General features: G+C 60.7%; 1 protein-coding gene across 1 annotated transcript; it reads right to left on the reverse strand.

The window, feature by feature from the left end:
• Positions 1–1194: 1194 nt before the first annotated feature.
• GPR20 (G protein-coupled receptor 20) lies at positions 1195–11880 on the reverse strand. Its single transcript, XM_033202923.1, has 2 exons — positions 11761–11880; positions 1195–2668 (listed from the first exon to the last, which is right to left on the reverse strand). Exon 2 carries the CDS (start codon positions 2642–2644, stop codon positions 1565–1567), a length of 1080 nt encoding a protein of 359 aa, XP_033058814.1. The 5' UTR covers positions 2645–2668; positions 11761–11880; the 3' UTR covers positions 1195–1564.
• Positions 11881–14445: the final 2565 nt, after the last annotated feature.

The raw sequence follows: 14445 nt of genomic DNA on the forward strand, positions 1-14445 counted from the left end.
AGTTGGGGGTTGGTGAGGACAGTACTGGCCTTGGATGACTCAGACACTCACTCTATGACCTTGGCAAGCCCCTTTCTCCCTCTGAGCCTCAGTTTCCTCATTTGTAACACGGGATATAAAGTCCAGGACCCTAAAGTGGGGATAGGAGACTCTGCCTCGAGCCGAGTCGGGGAGCCCCAGTCTTTTCCTCTTCCTCCCCCTCCTGCTCGCAGCCACACAGGCCACGGTCACCCTGAGTGTGCAGGACTTCTCTGTAGCCAAAGGCCTGGCCTGGGGACCCGAGCCCATCTCGCCTGCTTCAGTGGCTATGGCCAGGTATGATGGCAGGGCCTCGGAGCCGGAAGTGCCAGGGATGCCCCACACTCCTCTCCGTCGCCACAGGCCCCCTTCCCCATACACCAGTCCCGAAAGGGCTGGGAGCTTGGACACTCGGCAGAAGGCACATGGGAGGCAATCCTGGAGTCCAGCTCCGAGGAGATGACCAGAGGCCCCAGCCAGAGAAAAGCTCCCTCCCTAGTGAAGGCATGGGGACATATAGTGAGCTGGGCCAGAGCAGCTGGTCACGACCTCTCTGCCCCCGGAGGGGAGAAAAATGGCTCTTTGCATGGGGAGATGGTGGCTGCAACCCAGCAGGCCTGGGTTCGTTGCTGTGTGGCTTCGTTCTTGGTTTTCTTATCCATAGGATGGGACAGTGAGCACTGCCGTCTGCCTGGGGCAGCAGGTGGGCCGTTCTGAGGCTATTCCTAGAGTGAGGGCTTTGGGAAGATGGTGCAGTCTCTGTGGAAGGAGGTGCAAGGGCACTGGAGGAGGTGGGGCTGGTTTTCATTCTGACCCTGCCATTTCCCAGCTGTGGCCCCTGTGTGTGTCACTTGACCCCTCCAGCACCAAGAAATGGATGAAAAATCGCCTGTTCTTTGTGGGTTGTTGCGGGTTCAAGTGTCAACCCAGATGTCAAAGTGCTTGCTCACAGCAGAGTGGCCTGTGGGTGTCTGCTGTTCTATCGTGCAATTCACGGAGGCCTCAGGTGGGGGGGGTCTTGCAGAGACATGCACCCCCCCGCACCTCCATTAATGCAACATTAATGCTCCCTGGCCTTTGCTTTCTGTCCTTGTTTTTCCTCCTGTGTGGGTGTTGGAGGGAGCATTGTTGTTGTTAACTCTCTTGGGAATTCCGAGTACCTAAATAATCTTTGTCCTTTTTTCTTTTTCATCTCATCCTTCTAATCAATGGAATCCACTTTGTCTTTTTTTCTGAGGAACTCCTTCTGGAGACAAACTGGCCAAAGTGAGGAGCAGCTCCTGGCTACCCCTGTGAGTTTTCAGGGGACACGCGATACCCCAGGAACAGCAAATCACTGGCGTTCAGGCCGCCACATCCCATCTGGAGCCAGTGGCAGACATTGCTAATCAACCACAGCACAGTGGCCTTAGACTCAATGCAGTGCTCTGGGTAGCCATCACCAATCAATCGAGATGAAACCAGTTGCCACCCCTGGCATGGTGGGTGTCCAGGCTGGCATGCCCAGATAGCCCCGACCTTCAGCCCCTGGCATGAGCCCTGCTGACTAAGCCTCGGGCCCATTAGCGAGGGCCTGGGTGAGGGCGTGAGGGCCAGCACTGAGGATGTGATGACGACCCGAGCCCTTGGAGCTCCTGTGCATGCTGACCACATCACCGCTGCTGGGCTCACGCTCTCCTCTGTGCTGGCCGAAGAGGCCACGGACAGTGGCCTGGAAGCCACTGGTGACGAAGCAGTAGACGATGGGGTCCATGCAGCTGTTGAGGCTGCTGAGGGTCACGGCCACGTGGTAGACCACGAGGCTCGCGTGGTGTGGCATGTCGGGCCACAGCGCCACGGCCACCTGGCGGGCATGGAAGGGCGTGAAGCAGACGAGAAAGATGATGAGCACCGTGAGCAAGAGCTGCATGGCCCGCACGCGGCGCTGGCGGCCCTGGCGGAGAAGACCTGGCCGCGACAGTGCACACATGATACGGCCGGTGAACACGCTGATGACCAGCAGGGGCAGAAGGAACTCCAGGACAGTCAGCGCGAAGACACGGCAGCAGGGCCGGCCGCCCGTCATGCCCAGCACCGACAGGGTCACAGCACCGGCGGCCAGCCACACAAAGGCGCACACAGCCCTGGCACAGGCAGGCTGGCGGCAGCGGCGGGAGCCTTCGGGCCGCACGATGGCCAGGTAGCGGTCCACACAGATGCAGGTGAGGAAGAGGATGGAGCAGTGCATGTTGAGGAAGTAACCGAGGACGTGCGGGAAGGCGCAGTGCAGGCAGCCCCTGGCGCCGTAGTACACAGCGAAGCGCGTGGGCAGGGACAGCCCCACCAGCAGATCGGTCACCACCAGGTTGATGGTGTAGATGACTGATGGTGTCTTGGCCTGGGTGCGGCAGCAGAAGACGTACAGCGCCAGCCCGTTGAGCACCAGCCCCACCAGGAAGATGGCTCCGTGCACTGCCATCAGCGCCAGCCACAGGCCCGGGAAGGTGCCATGCAGCTCCTCGTCCAGCCGGGCAAACAGGTGGAACAGGGGTACCTCCAGCCTGCTGGCATTGGTCCACACTGTTGTCACTGCGGTGGCATTGGGGACTGCCCCGGCCGAGGGCCCCACTGGAGACACAGAGGGCATGACGGCAGCCTGCACACCCCAGGCCTGGAAGGAAGGAGACCGGGTCACCCCAGGCGCCAGCCTGGCCTTAAGCCCTGCCCTGAGGCCCGGAACTCAGCCAGCCCATCTGCCCCTGCACGCCCAGCAGCCCCCACCTCCATGCCCTCGCCTGGCCCGGGGCCTCAAATGCCTGCTCCCTTGGCTCTACCCAGAGGGAGCCTCGGTCGTCAGCAGAAAAGACACAGGCTTTCAGATTCAGACACGGGTTCAAATTCCAGCCCTGGCACTGGCCAGCATGGAGCCTTGACAAAATGTGGAGGGTTCTGCAACCGTCCTGGCAGGAGGAGGCGGTGGAAACATGTGCAGTGCAGGGCTGTCCTCAGGATGGAGAGCTGATAAGAGCACGACCACAGGGCTCCAGGGTGCAGTTCCAGGGCCTGGCTCCAGGCCCAGTTGTGCCACTGACTAGTGTGCGTGCTCGAGTAGGCCATGTAGCCTCTCTACCTGCTTCCTCATCTATATGACTGTGATGGCGTTGCTGATGGGGTGATGAAGCAAGCAGGTCAGCACAGCAGCACCAGCAGAGTTGGTGGCCGAGGAGCCAGTTCTGCTGGGCCAGAGCCTTGCTGGTGGTGGGGACCTCTGACTGCCCTGCCCACTCCCCTGTCCCCACACCCACCGTCATGGCCCCCATCGTCCGGGACCACCCATCTGTTCTCCCCTCCTCCCAGGCCAGCGTCAGGTCAATGCCCTGGACAGGGGTCCTCATGAGGGGCTTTCACAAAGGGAACTAGACTGTCCAGTGGGGCTGGATGGGAGCCAAGGTCCAGTCCCCCTGGGCACCCCAGGCTCCTACTGTCCCTGAGAGGCAGGCACCTCTATAATCCCCCCAACCCACAGAAAAGGAGACAGAGGCCCCTGTGGGGTGGCTGGCTGGGGCTGAAGCCTGGAGCCAGGGTGTGAGTCAAATAAACACCAAGCTCCCGTCTGGCCTGGGCAGGGGGGCCGGGGTGGGGAGCGGGCGAGGGGCTGTGCCGGAGCCACCCACTCTGTTTATGTTCCTGCCCTGGCGTGTTTAACTCGGCAGTGATTTATCCCTCTATTTATAAATGAAGGGTTAACGGCCCTACCCCCACCCTAGAGCTGGGCTGACCCTCCAAATAAGGGCATTTCTGGCTTTTTCAGGAGAAAGGAGAAGCCTTTGGGGTAAGGCAGGGTGGGGAGGCTCGTGGGCTGTTTCTTCTGCATAGCGCCCTTCCCCCACCTGCTGGAGAAGGGAGGACCCTTGCCCCTTCCCCTCCTGGTGGCTGCCTGCTGTGAACACGCTGCGCCCGGCCACTCCCTCTGACCAGTGTGTGGCCCCATCCCAACCCTGGGGAACAATGAGCCCTGAATTCAAACAGCCCCTGGCCTGGCTCAGGGCAGCAAGGAACTCTTGCTTTCAGAGGCCAGGTCCCTCCAGTCGGTGGCCACCTTCTTCCTCAGGGTCAGAGAGGTCAGTGCCTGCATGAGGTCACCCAGCATGCCCTCTGCCTCTGGGACCCCAGCCCTGGGTGCGTGCTACCTCCCTGGGTGGGAGGAGTCAAGTGCTGCCAGGCCTGTGTCCAGCCCCTCCTGCCACCCCCACCACACAAGGGCCCAGGCTCAGCTCCCAGCTCCCCCTGACTGCAAGCAAGCTCTCTATTTCCAGGCCCTGACACGGGGGTATTGATGGATGAATAGATCAGTCCTCCCTCAGCCCTGGTGGGCCACCAGAGACAGGGGGTTTGGGGCACAGCAGGCAGCCAGGGGAGGGGAGGAGGCTGGGCACATGGGGGCTGGGAACCTGGCATCTCGGGGCAGTGGGCTTCAGGAGCCCCAGAAGGTACCCGGAAGGAGATGGGTCCCTCTTCTGCTGTGGATGAAACACTGTCAGAAAAGGTCCAGGACGCTCCGCAGCTGGACTGAGGGACTGCAGGGCCAAAAAACTCTTTGGGATTCCTTTCTGGGTGCCTTTTGCTTTTCCAGTTTGTCTGTACGGGGCCTATATTAGTGTCCCAATTAGAGAGAAATCGTAAACAACACAGAACATTTCCTCTGGGAGCGAGTCCCAGGGTGACGCTGGCCCCCGGGGATTCTGCCCTCCCAGAAAACTCCCCAAGGCCAGCCCAGCAGGCTCACCAACAACGCTGACGTGTTGGGGTCCTGGCTAGGGATGTGGGGGCTCTGCGGCCTCTGGAGCTGGGGGGATGGGCAGAATGTGCCGGACACCCCAGAGGCCACAACGGTGAGGAGAGGGAGCTAGCAAAGCATGCGCTGATTCCCAACACTAAGGGTCTGACCCTGATCTCAAACAAAGCTGAGCCCTCATCTTGGTGACACACTGAGCCATGATCCCAGTAAGGTGATGAACCTCGATCCCTGTCCCACTCTGAGCTTGACCCTGGTCACACACTGACCCCAATCCTAATAGCACAATGGGCGTTGATTCCTGTGGCACTCTGAGCCCTGATCCCAGCCACAACCTGGGCCCTCGGCCCAGACCTTCTGTCCCTGTCTCTGCCCTCCTCTCCCAGCTTCGTCTGGCTGTCTCTATCTCCATATTGTCAGTCCCCACCCGCCTCCCACAGTGACGGATGTCCCGATTCGATTATTAAGGGGCCTCTCTTGGGCTCCCACTCACCACTCTCTTTGTTCAGAAGGAGGAGGAACGCAGGTGGGGACTCCAGACCCTTCACGGGCCCATGGAAGTGGCCCCCTGGCGAGCGACTGGGGAAAGGAGAAAGTTCTGCCCCTCCCGGGACTGCCTGGCTCTGCCTGCAGAAGAGGCACAGACTCTGCTTTCTGGAGGGCCCGGGTGACGAGCAGTCACCAGCACAGAGACCCAAGTTTGAGTCCAGCTCTGCCACTCCCTCAGCCGAGACCTGGGCCTGGTCAGTGAGCCTGACCGTCCTCATCTGCTAAATGGGGTCACTTGTGCCTTCCACAGCTCTGCCTCACCCTGGGAGCCTGGACTGAGGGGAGAGGCATGGTCTTACCCTCAGAGCTGGCCAGAGAGGGGAGGCAGGGCCCTGTCCTCAAGCCAAACCTGGGTGTGGGGGAGATGGCCCTGTCTCCTCCCTCTTTCCTGGCAGGTACCCTGGGCCTGTCTGAGACAGCAGACTCCATGGCTGGGGCCAACTGGCCAGAGCCCTGTAGGCAGGGGCTGGCACCATGTCCTGACCGTGCTGCCATGGTACTGGGGCTCAGGGCCTGGAGGCTGTGCCAGGGCTGGGAAGTTTCTCTTCCCCACTGGCCCAGGCCTGCTCTGCTCCCTACCCATACACAAGTACTTCCTTGGGGACAGAACAGAGGGAACAAGGGCCTGCTCTCCAGGGCTGAGAGTCAGTGAGTGGAGACCCAGCAGGGGTGGGCACCTGGAGTGTGGCCATGGAGCCCCGGCTCTGGCCTGGATGGCCCTGCCAAAGCCTGGCTCCATCTCTGAAGGGACTATGTGGCCTTACAGTCTCTGAGCCTCAGTTTCCTCATCTGTAGAGTGGGCAAAACAGAATCTCCCTTGGGGGTTCCTGTCCTGATGTGCCAGCCCAGAGTAGGGCTTCAGGCACAGGAAGTGATGAAAGGATGGGACGCGCTGCCAGCGGGGGCTCAGGGCGAGTGGGTGAGCAGCCTAGACCAGGTCCAGCTCCCACACTACTCACTGCCCCTGCCAGCACGGAGGGAGGGCTCTGACCTGGGTGGGTTCTCTCTGAGCCTCAGTCTCTCCTCCTGTGAAGTAGGAATGGCTGGACATGCTGCCCTGCAGGGCTGTCTTGGTCCATGGCTGAGACGGAGCACCAGCTGCAGGTGTGGTGGGGCAGGGGCAGGTGCGCTGTGGCATCTCTTTCTTTTCTGTTTCTGGCCCACTCCTTGAGGTGGGCAGACCCTTAGAGCCCCCACCCCTCCAGGTGGGCACACCGCTGAGAGCCCCAGCCTTTCAAGGCTTTGCTGACTCCTCCAGGGGAGGGGGCAGAGGGTGAAGGAGGATGCCTGTCATGCCCTCCCCATAGGTATCACATCACAAAACAGCCTTCCAAGGTGGGACTGTCGCTGGCTGGTGGGTTCTCCCTGGGAGGGGCCTGAGGCCTAGACTGCTGGGCAGGGCTGGGGACACGACTCTCCAGTCACTGCACCTGACTGATGCTTCTGCAGAGGAATCTGCTAGCGGGGCCTAAACACTCCACGCGCCCTCCGGGCCTGTCCCCAAGCTGTTCCTGCTCTCTCCCTTTCGGCTTATTCGTGCCCATTTTTAGGCCTTCCCCCTGGCCTTGCCTCCCTAAGGAAGCCTTCTTCTTCCTCCCTGGGCTGCCTCTCCCTGGTGCGTCCTCCCAGGGCACCCTGCGCTTCCTCAAGCCTGGGACTCATCCTGTGTGCTGCAGGCTTCCCCACTGGACTCTGAGCATCTCAAGGCAGGGCTGTGGGTGGGGGCAGGGCTCCCATCTGTTCTACCAGCCCAGCACCCAGATCGGCCTGGCAGAGAGCAGCACCCGTCTTCCCCTTGGGCTGCATGGACGCCCTGAGAAAGCCCCATCAAGGCTGGCAAGGTGTGGCCTGGTTTCTCACCCTGGCATTCAGGGTGAATGCCACCTGGCCTGGCCCCCTCTGAAACCTACCTACCTAGTGTCTTGGTACTGGTCGGGAGTTGGCTTCCACTCCCAGCCCCATCCTTACTACCCACAAGTCCTCCCAGCCGAGCAAGGCTGATACCTCCTCCAGGAAGCCCGTCCCAATCACTCCGACCATTGTGCCCACACTTACATTCCTTCCCACCCTCTATCTCCCATCACCATTCTTTCTTGCTTGCTTTATCTTTCTTTTTCCTTTTTTTTTTTTTGCTTTGTTTTTGGAGACAGAGTGCAGTGGTGAAATCTCTGCTCATTGCAACCTCCATTTCTTGGGTTCAAGTGATTCTCATGCCTCAGCCTCCGGAATAGCTGGGATTACAGGTGCCCACGCCACACCTGGCTAATTCTTGTATTTTTGGTAGAGATGGGGTTTCACCATGTTGGCCAGGTTAGTCTCAAACTCCTGGTCTCAAGAGATCCACCCACATTGGCCTCCCAAAGTGCTGGGATTACAGGCGTGAGCTATTGCACCTGGCCCCATCACCACTCTTGATGGCAATGGTCTTTGGTTCACAAGCCAGTTCTACCACCCGCCACCTTCGAGGCCTCGGGCAAATCATTCCGTCACTGGGAGCCCCAGTTCCCTCACCTGGGACTTTGGGAGCCATATTTGTTGAATGAATGAATGAAATCAGGCAGGGTGTCTGGACTAAGTGAGAAACACCACAGATATCCCCAACATGGGAGACGTGTGATATCAGAGCACTGGAGGCTCCTGGTTTTGGCTCCTGAATGGGGCCCTGTCTGGACCAGCCTGCTCACAGCGGGGGAGAGGCCAGGGCCAACACGGGTGCTCAGCACAGGACTTCTCAGAGCCTTTGTGAAGCTCACGGTCCTGGGAACCTTCCAAGGGGTGGGAATGAGCATCGAGCATGGAAGTTATCTGACCTTGTCCCCTCCCCGGGGATTCCTGCTCCATACATCCCAATGGCCACGCCACTACTCCGTGCCCAGAGCACTGATGGGGGCTGCTGCCTCCCTGCCCCCACCCACAGCTTGTTGAATTTCTGCTGGGCACCAGGCCATGGAAGGCCAGATTCCTGGACTTGGGGTGCTGGCACCTACCCAGAGGTCTCCAGGGGGGCACCAGGGTCATGTCAGCCTCCCTCCTTGGCAGGTGGGTGGGGAGGGCTGTGTCCTTACTTCCCTGGGCTCCTCTCAAACCCACCCCCCAACCTGGGAGTCCTCCCTTGGCTGCCCAGCAGCCTGTCTGCCTCTGTCCTGCCACATGTGAGACCAGGCAGCAGAGTGGCCCCGGCCCCAGGGCAGCAGGTGGCCCAGGGTGACTGTTGAGCCTGCCTGGGGGTCTGGCTCAGGACCCTGTGTGCTGCCTGTGGAGGTGTGGAGGATGGGCCCAGCCTTTTCCCCACAGAGGGGCTCTGAGCATCCACACAGCAGTCCCAGCTGTTACAGACGAGGAACCGGAGGCCCAGAGGGTGAGTGGTGTCCTCACGGTTACCCAGCATGGAGCTGGTGGGGCTGGGAATCAGACCCAGGTCCGCTGGCAGGACCCAGCGCAGGCCGGAGTGGAGCGCGGCGCAGGCTGGGGAGCAGAGGGGCTGGATTAGGCATCTCTGGACCAGGAGTTTGTGCCCAAGGGGATTCTCGAGGCCCTGAGGCCGCATGTGTGCCCACGGGTCTGTGTGTGCTTGAGCCTGCACCCCAGAGGGGGTGGCCCTCATGGCCTTCCGAGGCTAAAATAGCCATGACTGGGGGAACCGTCTGCCTGTTTATTTTTATGATTATTCTTGGTTTCGCGGCATTTGCTTTTGAATATCACCTACTGTTTTTGACAAAGTCTGAGCCTCTGTTTCTTCCACCCAGAGGCGGGTAGGTGCTTGCTGAGCTCTCCAAATGGGGTCAGACTCACCCCAGGTCACCTAGCAGGTCCCAGGTGGCCCTGGCCAGAAGCTAAGTCTTTCTCCCCAGCCCCCACACCCACAGGCCAGGGCTCCCTCCACCCCCGTGCAGAGAGAGATGTTGCTGGTGGGCACGGACTGAGCTCTGTGGGGAAGGACATGTGGGCCCCATCTGTCCTGACTCTGCCTCAGTTCCACCAGCTGAGAACCCTTTTGCTGAGACCGTGGCTTTGACGGAAACACCAGTGTCTCTGGGAGGGGCATGGCCAGTTGGAGGTACTGCATGTCACCTGCCGGCCCCTCCCTGCCTCCCCATCACCAGGTTCATTGCTCACCTCTAGCTGGGAAAGCTGTAGCTGCAGTAGCCCCTGAAATCCCCTCCCCAGCCTCAGCCTCTCCAGCAGCTGCTGGGACGGGCATATTCTGTCATGTACACCTGCCTGGCCTCAGCCGGTCCTTTCACCTGAAGATCCTCAGCCTGGTCCTCTCAGCCTGTTCCCTCTGCGTGTGCTGTTCCCTCTGCCTGGAATGCTGTTCCTCTGCCTGTGCCACCTGGTGAAGGCTCCGGGCACCCACAGTCACTGTCCCACAGGGCCCTCCCTGAGCCCCTCTGACGCCCTAGTGCCCTGGATGCCCCTGCCCCAGGGGGAGAGCTATGATCCTGCAATTCGAAGGGCACCTGCTGGGCTTATCCTTCCCAGGGTCTCATTGATTCCCTCAAGATGCCCCTGGGTGGGCGTTTCCAGCCCCACTGTGCCTGTGGGAAACTATACAGAGGGGCTAAGTCATGTGCCCGGGCTCACCCAGCTGGGGTGCAGGAGGGGCTGAGCTCTGCCTCAATCTGCCTGCTGGCCCTTTGTCCCAGTGCCCGGGATCCGCCTTCTGCTGTGCCCAGCCCTGTGTGCAGAGGGAATCAGAGGCCCCAGGCCACACAGCCCTGTGCAGTTTGGAGGTGTCAGACTGGGACTTAGACCCCATAGCTGGGGGTACAAAGGGGTCCCAGGCAGACCTGGCCCCACCTTTCCGATCTCACAGGTCGGGGTAGGGTGAGAGGTGACTGGTCACGGCTGGGATGGGCCTCGGGAGGTTCAGAGGGAACAGTGTTCCTGGCAGCGGGAAGGGCACAGTGAGCATGAAGGGCCAGAGGTGGGAAGGAGAGTCTGTGTTCAGGGCTCTGTGAGACGCCAGGGGTGTGGGGAGGGCTTCTGGACGTATGGTGAGGGGTCAACTTAAGCTTCTTTGGGCCCAGACGTCCCTCCTCAGGGAGGCCCTCCCGAGCCCGCAGCCCCGCACACCTGCACCGCCTGGCTCCCTTTGCAGTGCCCTGCCACGCGCAGTTCCCTGCATCCCTGCTTTCCTATTCGTTGTGCTTCCCTCACTGAACTGGAGTGCCTCAGGGGCCCTGGCCTTGGCTGGCCCCTCTGAGTCACTGAGTCACTGCTGAATGACCGAGCAAATGATTTTAAAAGATCCCTCTGATCTCTCTGAGCCTCAGTTTCCTCATCTATAAAGAGGAGATGCTAACACTACTTAACAAGAAGACAACGAGACCACCCCGTGGACCCTAGGAGCTGCTCAGAAACCGTCCAAACTGCATGACCCCCACGCCCGGCCCTCCAGCCACAGACCCCACCTTTGCTAATGGGCCCGCACCGTGTGGCTCAGAGAGGGGCAGCCACTTGCCCACGGCCACTCAGCAGACCGCCCCGGAGCCCAGCGACTGGATGAGTCCTGTGGGGAGAGGGGAGGGAAGCCCCAGGATGGCCAGCTGTTAAAGGAAGAAGACAGGGCAAGTGGACAGGCCCAGCCTCCTGTGGGGTGCATTCCCCGTCCGGCAAGGTCGCCAGCTGCTCCACGTCTGCCCCGCCAGCACCCTGGCTGCTGGCCAGTTCCCAGCCCTCTGCCCCCTCGGGACCCTGTCCCGCCGCCTTCTCACAGCGCAGCCCCATTGCGAGCTTCGCAGGGCTGGAGCCAGCTTCCAGGTCCACATTGGGGGCTGGCAAGCAAGGCTTCCCTGGGCCTCAGTTTCCCCACCCCTAAGGGGTAGAGAAAGCACCAAGGCTGCTGCAGAGGGTCTGAGCTGTGGGATGGCAGGATGGGCACTCTGAAGAGGGAACATGGCGTTGGAGCCCCATGTCTACAAAGCCTTCACCATGGCCCTGCCCCAGCTGCGGGGTGGTGGTGGCTGAGGCCCCAGAGCCTGCCAAGAGCCTCTGAGGTCCCCCAGCTCTGTCCCTGGCCTGGCCTGTGGGCAACCCTGCTGCCTTGCCAGGTAAGGAAACTGAGACCCAGCTCTGGGAGCCCAGCAGATGCTCGATGACTGTTGATTGGAGGGATGAATGAGTGAATGAATGAAATCCAGAATTGGGTGGGCAGCCAGCTCCCCCTTATGCAACCGGCCCAGCTCGCGCCCCCGTTCTCCCTCAGGTCTCCGTTTTCTCATATGAGAAATGGCTCCCTGTCAGGCAGGACCTGCTCTGAGCTCTCCCCAGACTGGATCTGGAGGCAGTTTCTTTGCCCTTCCCTTCCCACTCCTGCTTGGCTGGGAGTGAGAACCCCGGCAGGGAGCAGCTCAGGAGGCTCCTGTCTAGGGGAGCTGGGGAGAGGGAGGCTGGGGCCAGCCTACAGGGGCACTTACCGCGCTTCACCAGGGCAGGCTGGAGATGTGAGTCCTCAGCTCTCAGATCTGCATGCAGCCCGGACCTCGCCTTCCTAGGGCCTGACGTCAGGCCAGCGCTTGGGGCTCCTTTTGGGCAAAGGCAGGGTGGGGGCGGGGCAGGCTCCTTCCCCGCCCCCAGGAGGAGCCAAGGCTCAGAGCCTGAGGGAGGGTGCCTGGGGTGCCAGAGTCCCCACACCCACTGGAAACAGAAGGAGAAACTGAGTCACGGAGGGGCCTGGGGTGCCAGAGTTCCCACACCCACTGGAGACAGAGAGGGAAACTGAGGCACAGAGGGGCTGAGCCTCAGCTGCACCATCTAGGAGATGGTGGCTGGCACTTGTGTGTGTCGTGTGCAGGGCAGGAGGTGGGAAACTGAGGCACAGAGGGGATGAGCCTCAGCTGCACCATCCAGGAGAGGGTGGCTGGCACTTGTGTGTGCTGTGTGCGGGGCATGAGGGGAAAACTGAGGCACGAAGGGGCTGAGCCTCAGCTGTACTATCCAGGAGACAGTGGCTGGCACTCGTGTGTGCTGTGTACGGGGCAGGAGGTGGGAACACATGAAAGCCCAGGTTCCTTCCCGGGAGGGGGCATGTGCACGGAGGCTTCAGCCCACGCAAGCCTAGGTTCCTGCATGGTTCTCTGTTTTGCATGTGTCCTGGGTCTGGCTGTGTCCATGTGTGCCCATGACCGAGAGCCTGCATGCCTGGCATCTGGGCCTCTGTTTGCACCCACGCACTGGCGGCACGTGGCATATGGGGTTGGGTGTGTGGGAAAGACCTGGATGTGACCCAGGCCAGCAGGTGGGGAGAGCACATGGCTCCCGGACCTCAGTGCTGGAGGAAGCGTGAGCTCATTGACAGGCTTGATCCCAGAGGGCTGCTGGAGGGCCACTCCCCTTAGACAGCCTCAGAGTCGGGAGGCCTTGTGGCCAGCCTGGGGTGGCAGCAGGGTTGTCGAGGAGTGGTTGGGACCATGTACTGTCTCCTCTGCCGAGAGCGCCATCTCCTCTCTTTCCCATCCAATGTGCTTCTGTTCATACTCACACTTTAATCTTCAAGCCACCTGAGCACCGAGGGCCTGCTGAGCGGGTTGTGCTGCATACCGGAGACTCAGGGAAGGCTCCCCAGAGGAGGCGCTGGGCCTCCCCAAGCTCAGGCTGGTTGCAATGCAGAACAACAGGAGAGAGTAGGTGGGTCCTGGGGTCCTGATGCAGCCTGCTGGGGAGGGATGCAGTCTGGGAAGGCTTCCTGGAGGGGGCAGAGGGAGGTATAATGGGAGGCAGGCAGCCCAGATGGGCAGAGGGACAGGAGGCCATCAGAATACTTCCTGGGGAGCAAAGCTGGGAATGGGCAGGGGACTTCCACACTGAGTCTCAGCAGCCTCTATGTGTACCAGAGTGCTGCAACGGGGAGCCATTGAAAGTTCTGGGAGAGGAGGGTTTCTTTACTCTGGAGCAGCCTCCCTGCTGCCGCAGGGCTGAGCCCACAGGCTGCAATTATCTTCTTTAGAACATTGTTGGGTCTGGGCTGGGCGCGGTGGCTCAAGCCTGTAATCCCAGCACTTTGGGAGGCCGAGACGGGCGGATCACGAGGTCAGGAGATCGAGATCATCCTGGCTAACCCGGTGAAACCCCGTCTCTACTAAAAAATACAAAAAAAAAAACTAGCCGGGCGAGATGGCGGGCGCCTGTAGTCCCAGCTACTCGGGAGGCTGAGGCAGGAGAATGGCGTGAACCCGGGAGGCGGAGCTTGCAGTGAGCTGAGATCCGGCCACTGCACTCCAGCCTGGGCGACCGAGTGAGACTCCATCTCAAAAAAAAAAAAAAAAAGAACATTGTCGGGTCTGTTTTAGCTGGGGAAACTGAGGCCCAGAGAGGCACAGGAGTCTCTGGCCATCAGCTTCTCGCACCTCTCTGGACCAGCACTGACTCCCGGCAGGCAGAGTTTCACCGGGCTTGTGGAAGGTTGGGGTGGACACAATGTCATTTTTGTGTGGGGGTGGCCTGGAGGCAGCCCAGATTGGGCAGGGCTGGAGCCAGAGGAGCCTCGGATTTCCTGAGCAGGCGAGGGTGGCTGAGTTACCGTACTGGTGCCAGGCCTCATGCCCACCTCTGAGGGCCTGGGGCTCCAGCCTTGCACTCAGGCTTGTTCTCAAAGAAATCTCAGAGATGGTCCCCCAGCAAACAGTGGGGAAGTGCCTGGGGAGGGGTCACAGCCCAGGCCAGCCTCCCTGACTCCTCCCCCAGGGAGACTCTTCTCAGCAGGACCCAGGGATCCTCTTGGGGGGATGCCAGGGATGGGGGTCCCGAGCTCAGGGCCAACCCCCCACAACCCTCAGAAGAGACTGGGCACAGGGACAATTTCCCCCTTGTCATCTTTACTAGGCTGGCAGGTCAGGCCAGGCTGTCTGTGACTGGGGTCAGAGGTCAGAGAGTGGCTGCGCCCAGGGTCAGGATCCCTTCATGTGTATCTGACTGGCCCTTAGCAGGGCAGGACCGGTCATCCTGGGCTCCAGCCTACTTACTGCTCGTCCTGGGCTCCAGCACACTTTACAGGGTGGGAGGGGCCCTTTAGGCAGACATTGTAGGGAACTGGGCCTGGGGGAGAGCCCTCTCAAGCCCATGGAAGCATCCTTGGAGGCCCTGCCAGCGGCGAGGCATCAGCA

This window comes from Trachypithecus francoisi, unplaced genomic scaffold (assembly GCF_009764315.1).
Source record: "Trachypithecus francoisi isolate TF-2019V2 unplaced genomic scaffold, Tfra_2.0 Lachesis_group7, whole genome shotgun sequence".
Taxonomy (NCBI): domain Eukaryota; kingdom Metazoa; phylum Chordata; class Mammalia; order Primates; family Cercopithecidae; genus Trachypithecus; species Trachypithecus francoisi.